The sequence below is a fragment of the Triturus cristatus genome, chromosome 4_1 (genome assembly GCF_964204655.1).
Source record: "Triturus cristatus chromosome 4_1, aTriCri1.1, whole genome shotgun sequence".
In the NCBI taxonomy this organism is placed as follows: Eukaryota; Metazoa; Chordata; class Amphibia; order Caudata; family Salamandridae; genus Triturus; species Triturus cristatus.
In genome coordinates this window covers 266981113-266996580 of record NC_140585.1, presented here as the reverse complement: position 1 = coordinate 266996580, position 15468 = coordinate 266981113, and the positions used below count along the sequence as shown (strand labels likewise).

Genomic DNA, 15468 nt, shown 5'->3' with positions numbered 1-15468 from the left:
GAGACCTGCACTGGCTCCCCGTCAACAAGAGGATAACCTTCAAGCTCCTCACCCAGGCACACAAAGCACTCCACAACACCGGATCAGCATACCTCAACAGACGACTCAACTTCTACACCCCCACCCGCCAGCTCCGCTCTACCAGCCTCGCCCTCGCCGCAGTCCCCCGCATCAAAAGAACGACTGCCGGCGGCAGATCTTTCTCCCACCTGGAACACCCTCCCCACCCACCTACGGCAGACCCAAGACCTACTGACCTTCAAAAGACTGCTCAAGACCTGGCTCTTCGAGCAGTAGCAGCACCCCCCCACCCCTAGTGCCTTGAGACCCTTACGGGTAAGTAGTGCGCTTTACATCTGATATGATTGACTGATTGACTGAAGTGGTGGTGTCAAATGTCCAGTATTAATACCCAGTTGTGGCTTTGTTGTGGGGGAAACTCTAAATAAAGGTCTTTGAAGTGCACAGAGGTCCTCCTTGCCTGCTCTGGCTCCAGACTTACTACAAGAGGGCATTCAGACGTTATTGTGGGGACAGGACACAGCCTATTCAGGTGTAAGTGTGTGACTGTGCCCAGCTCCTCCCTCCCATCCTATCCAGGATGGCACATCAGAATGTGGATGGCCCACCAAGTAACACCTATGCTCCCTTTCTGTGTGACTGTCGAGATGGAATACACAAAGCCCAACTGTCACCCACCCCCAGAAGTGTGTTCAGAGACAGGCAGCAGCCACACAATGGCTAAAGTAAGGAAATGCCAACTTTCTAAAAGTGAAATGTTCAGAATTGCAATCAGTCGTGCAAAGAAGAGTGCAGTGTGTGTAAAGTGGAGTATGCATGATGTAGTAGGTCACTGCCATTACAGGCAACACATCTTCAATAGAAATTCCCATTACATTTGCCCAGTGTTGGAACTGGGAGTGTCTGGTTGACTGAAGGGATGCCTCCAGCCAGGTAGAACTACTGCTTCCGTCAAGGGCTAGTGATTACACTTGCTATATAACCCGTGCTCACCCTTGGGTAGCTTGGCACTGAACAATCTGGCTCTCTACTGAGGCAATGTTTAAAGCAAAGGAATGGCAGTCACTCGCAATAAATGAACTGAGCGTCCCAAAAGAGACTTCACACAGTAAGGGCCCGATTCACAGAACTAACTTAAGACAGAATCCTAAACTTACTACCATTTTGGTCTTCACAGAAGGCACTTACTCATTTTGGTATTCACAGAAGGCACTTACTCATTTCGGTATTCACAGAAGTTAGGAGTCCTAACTTTAGGACTCCTAAATGCCTTCTGTGAATACCGAAAACTTTAAAATTAGGATTTTTCTCAGTTTAGTAGTAGTATAGTTACGACTCCTAACTTTAGAACTCCTAAATGCCTTCTCTGAATACCGAAAGTCTTAAAATTAGGATTTTTCTCAATTTAGTAGTAGTAAAGTTAGGACTCCTAACTTTAGGACTCCTAAATGCCTTCTGTGAATACCGAAAGCCTTAAAATTAGGATTTTTCTCAGTTTAGTAGTAGTATAGTTAGGACTCCTAACTTTAGAACTCCTAAATGCCTTCTCTGAATACCGAAAGTCTTAAAATTAGGATTTTTCTCAATTTAGTAGTAGTAAACTTAGGACTCCTAACTTTAGGACTCCTAAATGCCTTCTGCGAATACTGAAAGCCTTAAAATTAGGATTTTTCTCAGTTTTGTAGTAGTATAGTTAGGAGTCCTAACTTTAGGACTCCTAAACTGAGAAAAATCCTAATTTTAAGACTTTCGGTATTCACAGAAGGCATTTAGGAGTCCTAAAGTTAGGACTCCTAACTTCTGTGAATACCGAAGTGAGTAAGTGTCTTCTGTGAATACCAAAATGAGTAAGTGCCTTCTGTAAATACGAAAATGGTAGTAAGTTTAGGATTTTGTCTTAAGTTAGTTCTGTGAATCGGGCCCTATGTATGTAAAAACATTTATGTTCAACGCATATTCAATCATTATAATATGACCATCACATTCTTGCATAAAACACAATCGGAAATATTACTGGCAGTAATAAGTCCACTGGTATTGTTATGATTTCATCAATATGCACACTCTGGACAATTCCTAATCTAACTTCCCCACCCACCCACCCATATGCGGGAGAGCACCCTTATGCGGTGCACAATATCAATATTATGTGCATATACAAAACATAGAACTCGTCTCGCTTTTCGCTTTTACACAAACTCAAACAAATACACATACCTCAGAAATAAGTGAGAGAGGGCCAGCTTGTAACTTAATCAGGTTTCATGGTGCTGAAGCTACTGTGAGGCAAAAGTCCTGTTGTATTTTACCAGTCAATTGGTAGTCTTGGAACTTGAGAGACAGAGTGGGGCTGCATGACAAGTCCACTTTCTAAATACAAAGAGCACTTACATTAGGTGGAGGATGAAACACCGCTGGAATCCTGCATGATGAGGGGCCGCTGCATAGACATGCTATTTCTCAAATATACATAACATTTACGCCCCATGGACAGGCTCCTCTCCATGCACTCTTTGAGCTGTTGGAGCAAGACCAGGGGAGGTTGCAGGATGCGGATTGGGAGGAGGCATTTAGACACCCTAGAAAGCAGGCTATTATTGCGTGACTCAGCTTGATCTAACTTAAGATCCTCCACTGTGCAAACTACACCCGGACTAGACTTCGTCTAATGGGGATGACAGGTGCTTGAGAGGATGCGGACAAAAAGGGACTTTGTTGCACATGCTGTGGGACTGCCCTCGGGTTCAGCCCTTCTGGTCACAGGTCTGTGAAAAAAATTAAGGATGCCAGGGGGGAAAACCTAGTCCTCACTCCTGCCCTGGCAACATTTGGAATCTAGGGGAACCATACACAACTTCACTTCACAATCACAGCTATACTTCACTGAGGTGCAAAACTGTCCTGTTAGTGGCAAGAAGGGATGTTGTGTGCCTGTCGGATCTGGCACACAACATCCTTTCTTGTTTGGGTTGGTGGATGAAACTGTCTACAAGGCGCAGGGGGCCCGATTCACAGAACTAACTTAAGACAAAATCCTAAACTTACTACCATTTTGGTATTCACAGAAGGTACTTACTAATTTTGGTATTCACAGAAGGCACTTACTCATTTCGGTATTCACAGAAGTTAGGAGTCCTAAGTTTAGGACTCCTAAATGCCTTCTGTGAATACCGAAAGTCTTAGAATTAGGATTTTTCTCAGTTTAGGAGTCCTAAAGTTAGGACTCCTACTACTAAACTCAGAAAAATCCTAATTTTAAGGCTTTCGGTATTCACAGAAGGCATTTAGGAGTCCTAAACTTAGGAGTCGTAAGTTTACTACTACTAAATTGAGAAAAATCCTAATTTTAAGACTTTCGGTATTCTGAGAAGGCATTTAGGAGTCCTAAAGTTAGGAGTCCTAACTATACTACTACTAAACTGAGAAAAATCCTAATTTTAAGGCTTTCGGTATTCACAGAAGGCATTTAGGAGTCCTAAAGTTAGGAGTCCTAACTTTACTACTACTAAATTGAGAAAAATGCTAATTTTAAGACTTCTGGTTTTCACAGAAGGCATTTAGGAGTCCTAAAGTTAGGAGTCCTAACTATACTACTACTAAACTGCGAAAAATCCTAATTTTAAGACTTTCGGTATTCACAGAAGGCATTTAGGAGTCCTAAACTTAGGACTCCTAACTTCTGTGAATACAGAAATGAGTAAGTGCCTTCTGTGAATACCAAAATGAGTAAGTGCCTTCTGTGAATACCAAAACGGTAGTAAGTTTAGGATTTTGTCTTAAGTTAGTTCTGTGAATCGGGCCCTGGGTGCCTATGGAAATCTTTAAAAAAAATTGGGACCCATGGAGAAAGTTTAGGGGGATAGACCCCTGAAGGTATATGTGATGGGCTGATCTCTGACAGCACTTTAAAGAGGCTTAACCACGCATAGACCATTCACGTTTTGAACATAGGCTCAATTTTGAGGGGTGGGATAGGTCAGTGGGTTTGAGTCATTGTTGTTTGTATTATTTTCTTTGCTAGTCATTGAGGGAATATAATAAAATGTTAGAAAAAAAGAGCGGGGTTGCATGCACACATGACTCAGTACAGATTGGGTTGTACTTAACACCAGAAGGCATCATTGAAGCTCGTTTGGGATAAAGTCAAATTCCATCCATACTAAGACTGCTTCTGCAAAGAATTTACAGACAACTACAGAGGACAACCATTAATTAAGTTTTAGTGAACTATGAATTTTGGTCTCAAATAACAAACTCTCCTGGGATATTTTGGTTTCCCCACCTGCACAAGAACAAACTAGGATGTCCTTCCAAAGGTACATTCCGACACCTACTGTATCAATGACATGGCTATGTTCTGGTGCACATTTGAATGAGGGCTACAATCAACCTATGACATTTAAAATGAGTGAAGGGTTAGATAATATTAGCTGATCAATATTGACACTTACAGCAACCCATAACTGAGAGTGAGTGATCTTTTACTTATGGACATATTGTATACATTTGTGAAACAGCTAACAATGTCTCTAGCAAGGCCTATAACAGGTCAGAGGGTCACAATAAGACAAAGCATCGGACTGATAGAAACACACCACTAGTATCAAAGTACAGGAAGATTATGAGAACTGAGAGAAAAGATCATGCAACCATATAGAGAGAAGGGGTGCAGAGCTGGAAGACCATATCTGACCATGGGTTGTGGGAGATCTTATGGGAATTGTTTTTGGGGGCCACACTTGAACTTTAGGTTATGTGAATTTGTAGAGCAGGGCTAATCACCCGTGAGGGTATCCAGATGCTGGCTGAGAAGGGCAAGCCTGAGGGGGGAGGAGGAGATCATGCCTGTTTCGCCACGAAGAGCCATGTCATGAGGTTTCTTCCCATTGGTTGGATGAGTCTGAGGGGTTGGCTTTAAGTACCACAAGGTCTCTTTCTAGTCTGACCAAACCTGCTTGTTTGAGTAGGGCTATTGAAAATAATTATGACAAGTTTCCCTGTTGTGCTGCTTGTCATATATTTAGAGTTAGATGGTTGGTCATTCCACCTCACCTGCATTGATAGTGTCCATGTTCTTAAATAATCAAGGCATTTTGTCTTCAGTGTCACAGATGGTAAGAATATTCCAAGCTTGCTCAAAGACCCAATACTGTTGGCCATCGCAGGACAACACAAGAAGCAGCCATCCCAGATTGCCATCCGCTACATCCTCCAGCGTGGCATGGTGCCCCTGATAAAAAGTTTCACCCTAGAGCATATCAAAAGTAATCTGCAGGTATGCAAATGCTATAATATGTTTCAATATATTGGACCTGATTCTATTTTTTATATATTTACTAGTTTCATGTTAAGAAGATAAAACTGCTACTGATTTCTTCTCCCCCTCTTGAGCGCTGGTTCAACATGCATGTCGTCCCATCCCACTCGCAACAACGTACATACCATAGTAACTAGTGTCTACGAGGACAATGCTATATGGGCCCCTGCTGGAGGATGTGTTATTAGTAGCAGTAAGTATGGATCTACCGCTAGCAATAAGGGCACTCACACAATATACAGGTCCAGACATGGTGTCAATACCTTAGCCCCTGGCTCAACCCTTGGTAGCTGGCTGAGAACAGGCAGTTGTAATGCAGGAGAGAGTTATGTAAAGCATTCAAATACACCAATTCATTAAATAGGTAAGACAGAACACACAATAAAAATCCAACACCAATTTATAAAAGTAGGGAATATTTGTATCTTTAAAATGACACCAAAATGACAAAAATCTAATGTAGGAAACTGGAGATATGAATTTTTAAAGATTTAAAGATTGACCACTTTCTGGTGCTTAAAAACATATAGTGCCATTCTGGAACATCTGGTCATGCTTGACCGGGACCAAGTCAAAGTTTGAGTCTGACCACGATGGAAATCTTGTCAGATACACTAAGGGGGAGCCCCCGGTCAATATTTTATATTTAGACTTTGATACTTTTCAGGAGGATTTTCTCTCAATGTCTTGCAGTACTCTCCAGCAGGCCGATTTCAATACGCTGTCATCAGATTGCTTTTCCACAAGGCCCTGGTCAAAACCTGAAAGTCTGGAGCTCTGGAGCTCCAGAGCTTTCAGCAGGATGAACCTAAAATCCAGGGTGGGTCGCGGTTAAAGGTAGTCGGCTTGACTCAACGTCGTGCTGAAGCACTTATGGAGCCTTTTCTTAAAGTTCCTCCAAACTTCTGCAAACTTCTGGAACTTCTTTCTTAAGTTCTTCTTGAGGTTTCAAAGTGTCCAAAACACAAATCCAAAGGTCTAGAAGCTCTGAGAGAGTCCTTGGAAGTTCAGACTACAGTTCCGACAATGCACCTGGCCAAATCCTTAAACATATGCACACAAAATTAGCTACCCGAGAATTATATTCAGTAGTATATAGTAGGTTGGAGGCCAGCTCAACCTTGAGACCTGTAGCCTCTAGTTCCCTCTAATGGATACCCCTGGGTGCATGTGTTTACAAATCCTTAAACATCCACTGGACACACTCCAGGCTGAAGAATTCTTGAGGGAGATGGTGTAAGTAAGCTCTGTTAAACTGTTGCTGTCGAGGAGTCCACTCCTTAATCCTTTTTGAAGCAAGGAAAAGTCCTCAGGGCTGTAGTTCCAAGTGTGCAACAGGAGCAATCCTTAAGGGAGCAGTCCTGTGTGGTGCAGACAAGGTTCCAGCAGGGCAATTGTTCTTCTTGTAGCTTCAAGCAGCAAATTAAAATTCAGAACTAGAACTGAGTTGCTCTGCAACTCTCACGTGTATATTTAATGATCTGGGATGACAAGCAGGGGGGCAGCCCTATCCAGTGAGGTGTCGGGTGCCACCCAAAAGTATGACAGCTTCCTCCCAAGTGTGGAATATTCTTATCCCACAAAGCATTGCACTTTATTAATCAATGGTCATTCACTGGTGAATTGTGACTCTGTAAAGTTCCACTCTTAGCAATGATATTGATCAAATTTTGACAAACATAGTACAGAATTTACTCTTGGTTTGGAAACTTTGGATTTTAAAACAATGGGGTTTTATTTTAAATGCATAGCTTTATATGATTCTTAAATGATTTTTATTGTATTTATGGTCGTAGTCAAGTTTTAACGGCACAGTTGAAATGGATCATGCAAATGCACCCAATTGCCCGTACATGGTGAATCAAAATCAACTGATTGATAATTTGTATTTTAATGGAAAAAGTTTTAAAATGTATCTTTTATGGTCGGAATTGACCGAAATAAAGGTTTTTGAACTTGAACTTTACAATTCAAGATGGGGATTTTCTCTTCTTTGGAATAAGAGATGGCTAAACTATCCCACTGGGATAACTCTTTTCCATTAACACTCTCCCTTCACCTACTGCAAATTCCATGCCATCTGGCTTTGGTTCCTGGAAGAGAGTGTGGTAGGCCTGGCATTCCTTACTGTCCTGCTCTCCCTTTGAAGCCCAGTGTGATTTACCTAGCCCTATTCTGACCCATCTTGTGCAGCTGCAGAGCTCTGTCCATTAGATACCCTTTGAGCTTTGCACTCACTTATCACCTCATCAAAGCAGTCTGGCTAACCCTCTTGAGGAGAGACTACTTGATGGCTGAATTTTGGCTCACAGAAAATAAATTCTATAGCTGCTTTTCAGTATTAGTTGGCAAGTTGTTGGATTCATCGTTTCCAGTCTTTTAAGTCTTTGAACAATGTTTTTTTCTCCTTCATAGCAATATTTATAATTAAATAGCATATTCCGATGTTAGCTTGTGGAGCTAAAAATCTATAATGGGGAAACGGAATATGCAGTTTTTCCCTCACTGGGCTCACAAAACATATTATATAATGTCCCTGCTACATGGCACCTCACCTCTGGGGAACCTAGGTCGGCCTTAGGGTAACATATGTAAAATATAAGGTTTAATGATAGTCTGCAAAGCAGGGCTGCCTTTAAAAATAACAGTAGGCACGCACCAGTGCCCACTCCAGTGCAGCACATCTACTGGGCCTCTAGACCCCCATTCCCTATTATATACTGGGGACTTAGAGGTAGTTTGAATCCCCCCTGTCCTATTATATACTAGGGATGTACAGGGTCTGTAATTGGCAATTGTGATGATACCTAATTACCATAAACATTTTTCATCAGAGCACTGACCCTAGGCCTGGGTAGCATAGCCCAGGGCACAGTCAGTCACCAACAGTATCAGTAAGAAAATAGGGGTGAACTGGGACAAACAGGATGACTTTCTCACATGGCCCGCTCCAAAACCAAAGGTGATGGGTAGCTGACCTACACCCTGGTAGTCCTCGTTAGCTAAGTGAAAAAATCGGAAAAGTCCATCTGCATTGCCATGGGCGGCCCCAGGTCAGTGTTGCACTGTAAAGTTCATTCTGTGTAGAGAAATGGACCACCTCAATAGCTTTGGATTCTCCCCCCTCATCTGCATGAGCCATCTGAAAGGTCTGCGGTCAGTTTGAACACAGAAGTGAGGACCAAACAGGTATGGTCTCAGCTTTTCCAGGGACAAAACCACAGCAGAGGCTTCCCGCTCAATGGCACTCCACCTCTAATCTCTAGGGAGAAATCGCCTGCTAATGAAGGAAACTGGCTGATCAAGGCCCTCCTCCTTTACTTGTGCCAACATTGCTCCAATCCCTTGTTCTGAAGCATCTGCCTGAACCCCAAATTCCTTTGTGTAGTCAGGGGCATGCAACACTGGTGCTGAACACATAGCATCTTTCAGAGTGTCTTAGGCTTTCTGACACGCAGGGGTCCACATAACTTTCTTTCGTCTCCTTTTAGAAGTGAGTTCGGCTGCAATGGCCCCATAGTTCCGAACAAATCTTCTATGATACCCAGCTATACCAAGGAATGCCTTGACCAGTGTCTGGGTGGTAGGAGCTGTCCATTAGAAAATGGTTTGGATTTTGGCCTGGAGATGTAGTACATGGCCCCCACCTACAAGGTGACCGAGGTACATAACTGAACTCAGCCCTATTTGGCACTTACTGGCCTTTTAAAAAAAAAAATCTTTATTCATTTTATGCACAACATAACATACAGCTGTAAATATGTCATGGTAGAGCATAGGATATCATACATCTCTTTTTGCATTAGTGTGCCCACTGGGTGGGGGGGAACGAATCACCATACTCCAAAATGTTACGGCTCAGTGGTGGCATTATTACACTCCAAAAATTAACAACAGATGTTTTGTTACAAATCCGTGTCTAAACCATAACCTATAAGAAAGAAAAATATCAAACTCGATAGGCACTTACTGGCCTTAATAGTCATGCCTGCCTGCAGCAGGGCTGGAAGCACTTTCTTCAAGTGGCTTAAGTGATCCCCCAGGTGGAACTGTATACAGCTATATCATCCAGATAAGCTGTACTGAACTGTTCCAGCCATGACAGGACCCTGTTCACCAACCTTTGGAAAGTGTAATTGGTTTTCTTTAAGACAAAGGGCATTACTTTAAACTTTTAATGTGCCGCTGGTGTGGAGAATGATGACATCTCCTTTGCTCCTAAACCGAGGGTAAACGGCCGGTAACCTGAGGTCAAATCAAATGTACTCAGATACTTAGTAGCCCCTAGCCTATCAATGAGCTCATCAGCTCTAGGTATAGGGTGAGCATCAGTCTTCATGACTGAATTCAGTCTTCTGTAGTCCACACAGAACCTTAACTCCTTCTTTCCCCCCTGGGGGTTAGGTTTAGACACGAGCACACCAGATGTGCCCATGGACTGTTAGAGGTGTCATTTACCTCCAATTCCAGCATCTGAACTACCTCAGCCTTGATGCTGGCTCTGACCTGGTCAGACAACCTGTACAACTTGCTTTTGACAGGTAAGCTGTCACCAGTGTCAATGTTGTGTAAGAACCAGCTGGTAATACCTGGGGTTGGAGAGAACAGACCAGCAAACTGCTCTAGCACCTGGTTGCAGTCTCTGTGCTGTTGCTCTGTCAATTTGGGGGAGAGTACCACTCCCTCCACTGACCTGTCTTGTACATTGTGAGAGAGGAGGTCTGGCATTGGCTCAGTCTCCTCCTCTCCTCCCTCATATGTGACCATTAACATTATCATATCTGCCCTCACGTGGTGGGGTTTCAACCTATTAACATGCAGGACCCGATCAGGGTTCCTGAGGGTGTTAAAGTCTACCAGGTAGGTAAATTCACCCTTTTTCTCAAGGATTGGATAGGGCCCAGTCCACTTGTCCTGGAGGGCTCTAGGAGCAACAGGCTCCAACACCGACGCAAATTGTCCTACAGTGTACTCAGGCATGGTAACCTTTTTATCATTCCAGTGCTACATGAGCTCCTGACTAGCCTCCAGTCTTCTGCTTGCCTTGTATATGTACTCTGCCAGATCTCATTTATAGCACATAGTCCTGCACATTGTCATGGGCTTCTTTGAGAGGCTTTTTCCACCACTCCTTAAACAGGCACAATGGCCCCCTTACAGGGTACCCAAACAAAACTCAAATTGGCTAAAGCCAACCCATTTTTATGGGACCTCTCTCAAGGTAAACTGTAGGCATGGGAGGAGAACAGCCCCTCTCCTCCAGAGTTTGTCAGACAACCCATTGATCTTGCCCTTCAGGATCATATTGTACTTTACTATCAGACCATTTGCCTGGGGATTATATGGGGTTTTGAACTTGTAGGTAACACCACACTCTTCCCGCTTAACCTTCAGATAGTTGGACATGAACTTCGTGCCCCTATCTGAAACAACCTCTTTTGGGAAACCCACTCTGGTGAACAAATCAAGTACAGCCCTAGCCACCGAAGGTGCAGTGACTGTTTGGCATGGTCCAGTACCACCAAGATGTACTTGTTCCCTGATGCTATTGGGGGCTCTAGGGGACCCGCAATGTCCACCCCTTCCCTCTCAAAGGGAGTCACAACCACTGGCAGTTGTATCAAGTTAGCCTTTGGCTTGCCCTCTGTCTTGTCACTGGTCTAACAGGTTGCACAGGAGCTACAAAACTCCCTCACTTTGGCAGACATGTTGGGCCAAAAGAAATGGTTTACCAATCAGTTCCAAGTCTTATGCTGTCCCAAATGACCTGCCAAGGGGATGTCCTGGTTTAAAGTCAGGAGGAAATCTCTGTACTTCTGGGGGACCACCAACCTCCAGGTATCCCCTTCTTTGAGGTCTCTAGCCACAGTATAGAGAGTACCATCCTCCCAGTAGACTTTGTGGAAGCCACTGACATCACCCTCCTCTTGCCTGGAGGACACCTGCGTCAAGCTCTCAAGGGTGCGACACTCTCTCTGCCCCTAACAAAACTCCTCTCTGGCGGGTTCACCAGCTCCTTGAAATTCTTCCAAGTCAAATAGATCTTGCAGGGGTAGAATCCCTACCTCAGAGGTCAGATCCTCCCAAACAGGGTTAGGGATTCCTGGAGGGCAATGGAGGGGCTTTGGGAGGGACAGACACCACCCACATAAGAGTAAGCCAATTGCTAGTCACTAACTACACTTCTAAAATGACTACAGCCAAAAATAACCCAAAACAGGGGTAAGAGCTGGTGTAAGGCCAGCAACACACATGGCCAACCACTGATAGTGCAACACCCTCCCATAGAAAATAATTGAGGCAGGGACTTAAAATAAAACCCTGAAGGAAATACATTATCTTTGCATTGAATGAGGGGTAACTGTGCAGACATGGAACCACTATACAGAATTCTGCATGGTATTCCCTGTTCACATGAGTTTAATGTACACATTTACCACCTGCTTAAATATGGTGGTAAATGGATACAGTGGTTTCTGTGTGGAATGGTGGAGAAATGAGGAGGTAAGGATAGTAGAGGATATAAAGGGAATAATAGGTTCGAGGCATATGAGCTGCAGATTACACACTTTTGCATAGATCGCCATCTGGTGTTGGGCCTGGATGTTTGCAGTTTGTTTTTCCTCTTGGAAAGTCTTTGGAAGTCATAAGGTCGGTGACTCCTCCCTTGGTCCGTATTGCGCATGGGCTTCGGCTCCATCCTCAGATTGTTTTTTTCTGCCATCGGGCTCGGATGTAATACTTCGCGCTCCGGGTCCGAACATTTCCAGTTCGACGATCAAAGCGGAATCCTCGCTCTTCGCGGTATTGTTCAGATCCTGATCTCCTCAATCACCTTCTCTTCGACACACCTTCGATTCCAGTCATCAACGGCGGCCTTCGGGCCTATCCAAGCTCCGGTCCCGGCTGATGGAAAGAACTCCATTCAAGAAGTGCCCTCGATGTGGGTCCAAATTCCCCCACACCGATCTTCATGAGGTGTGCAACTTCTGCCTCTCCCCTGAACACGAGGCTCGAGACTGTCCCGCCTGCAAGTCTTTCAGATCCAAAAAGACTATTCGAGATCGAAGGGCCAGACGAAACATGGCGCACTCCTCGACCTCCGTTCCAGTCGACATCTTCGGGGACGACGTCGAAGCTCCGGGACAGCAGCACACCGAAGAGGACCTCGTCAGTGCTTCCGAAGCAGACGACTCGGATGTGGAGGACATCACCCCAGCGCAAAGGGTCGTGAGTAAAATAACCCCTCCCACACCCGCACCGACACCCAAAAAGGTTTCGGTCACGCCTTCGCCTCCGGGCCTAGGCAAGACCGAAGACAATGCTTCCAACACCCCACCTTCGGGCCCGGTGAAGAAGCCTAATAAGCCTTCCGGCGGCTCGGGCTCGAGCCAGCCTGCCAGCGGTGCCGATAAACACACTTCAGCACCGAAAAAGAGACCGGTCTCTACCTCGACACCAAGCTCCGCCAGCCTCTCGGTACTGACCAAACATCATGAGGCCCTCGGCACCGACACTCCCGCGCTGAAGCCGGCCTCGCCGCCGTCCAAAAAATCGGAGGTACCAAAAAAGCACGGCACGGACTAGCCTAAAAAGCCATCGGCCCCGAAACCTTCAGCGCCGACCGAACAACCATTGTCTCAAGAACTGTTTACACCGGATCCTTTGCAAAAGACACTTAACAAGGATCCAAAAACTGGACATTTGGCACTTTCTTCTAAAAAGAGACATTTGGACAAACCAGCTCCGCCTCCACCTCCAAAGAGGAAAGACTGTGCTACCTCCCCTTTCAGAGTGCCTTCCCCACCTCCTCCACCTCCTCCACCCTCTCCACCTCTGCCCCCTCCGCCTTCTCCACCCCTGCCTCATCGCTCTCCGACCCCGTCTCCAGACCATGATGATCAGGGGGACCCATCCTACGATCCAGCAGATGTGCCACAAGACCCCACCCCTACAGGATCCCCAGACCCATGGGACGATTATAATAATCCAGACATTCCAGATGTCCCACAAGATGACCTTTATCCATCCAGGCCATCTCCACCAGAAGACTCATTAGGTTTACACCACCTACTTCAGAGGGCGGCACATTATCATGGGGTAGAGCTACACACTGCCCCGGTAGAGGAAGATTTCCTCCTCAACACCTTTGATACTGCACATAGGTCTACTTCCATACTATCTATGCTCAAAGGGGTAATAAAACATGCGCCACAGGTTTTTAAAGACCCTGTCAGGGCTAGGGTCCTAAACCAACGCATAGAGAAAAAGTATAAAGCTGCCCCACAGATCCTGCCTACATCAAAGGGCCAGTGCCACTGGATTCCCTAGTGGTATCCACTGCACGGAAGAGGTCAAATTCCCATGCGTCAGGCGAAGCAACACCACCTGACAAAGAATCAAAGCTACTGGACGCGTCAGGAAAGCGCACTGCGTCACAGGCAGCCAATATATGGCGTATCGCCAACACTCAAGCGCTATTGGCCAGATACGACAGAGCGCATTATGATGAACTAGAAACCATCATGCACCATCTCCTAGAAAAATACAGAAATAGGGCCAATGAATTAATTCAAGAGGGTAAGACCATAACTAACACCTCTATACGCTGTGCCTTAGACGCAGCAGACACAACCTCCAGGGCCATTAACACTAGCGTCCTTCTCCGTCGCCATGCTTGGCTGAGAGTTTCAGGCTTTAAACCTGAGGTACAAGCCTCCATATTAAATCATCCATTTGATCAAGAACATCTATTCGATCCAAAGGTAGATGAGGCCCTCGAGAAGATGAAGAAAGACACAGATATGGCGAAATCTATGGGAGCCCTGCAGTCACACCCTCCTAGGCGCTCCTTTCGCCGCTCTTCCTTTAGGGGCCCAGGCAGAGGCTACTCCTCAGATAGCGCGTCCACTTCCTACAAATCCCCTGCTCAATCCACCTTCACAAGGGGTTATCAAAGAGGCGGCTATAGAGGCAATAACAATAAAGGCAGAGGCAAAACTAATACCGCCCGCTCTGCCACACCGCCTACCCAATGACTTCCCCCTGCTCCCTCCAGACCATCCCACTCCGGTCGGGGGCAGACTACAAAATTTCCTTCAAGTCTGGGAGTCCATCACATCAGACAGATGGGTGACCCAAATTATTCGTTCAGGGTACTGCCTAGAATTGACATCTACCCCCCCCCCAACATTCCACCCAGGCAACGCCCAATGTCACAAGAACATTCCATGTTACTAAAACAGGAGATAATCTCCCTCCTACAAAAAGAGGCGATAGAACAAGTCCCCGCCAATCAGCAAAATTTAGGGGTCTACTCCCTATATTTTCTGATACCAAAAAGAGACGAGACTCTACGACCTATCTTAGATCTCTGGCCTCTAAACACATACATACATTCGGACCATTTCCACATGGTAACACTTCAGCAGGTACTGCCGCTTCTCTCCCAGAACGACTTTCTCACCACACTGGACTTGAAAGACGCATACTTTCACATTCCGGTGCACCATGCTCACAGAAAGTACCTCAGATTTGTAGTGGACGGGCAACACTACCAGTTCAAGGTGCTCCCATTCGGGGTCACAACAGCACCAAGGGTATTCACCAAGTGCCTAGCGGTAGTGGCGGCACACCTCAGAAGACAGCACATTCACGTCTTCCCATATTTGGACGACTGGCTAATAAAAGCCACATCCTACAACCAATGTGTACATCACACCGCCACTACAATCCAACTACTTCACCAGCTAGGTTTCACGGTGAACCACCAAAAGTCCCAGCTAATACCATCCCACACAAAGCAATACCTCGGTGCCACCAAAGACACCTCAAAAGCCATAGCCTACCCCAATCCTGCCAGGATTGCAAGCATTCAGGCTTTGCGTCAAAGATTCATAACTCAACACTCTCTCCCAGCAAGAGTGTTTATGCAACTGATAGGGATGATGGCCTCTTGCATTTTCATAGTGCCTCATGCAAGACTCCAGATGCGTCCACTCCAGGAGTGCTTAGCGCGCCAATGGAACCAGGCCCAGGGGCACTGACAGATCTGTTGTTGGTAGACGGTGGCACCCATCGCTCTCTGCAGTGGTGGAACACCACAAATCTTTCCAGAGGTCGACCGTTCC

The 15468-nt window shown here is 45.5% G+C and overlaps 1 protein-coding gene across 1 annotated transcript in view; it reads left to right on the top strand.

Annotated features, from left to right (window-relative positions):
- The window catches only part of LOC146854242 (aldo-keto reductase family 1 member C3-like), a 386032-nt gene that overhangs the window by 332701 nt on the left and 37863 nt on the right, over positions 1–15468 (top strand). The window contains exon 8 of the mRNA XM_085652025.1: positions 5125–5296. Coding sequence (XP_085508151.1) covers positions 5125–5296 — 172 coding nt within the window. The remainder of the gene's footprint in view (positions 1–5124; positions 5297–15468) is intronic.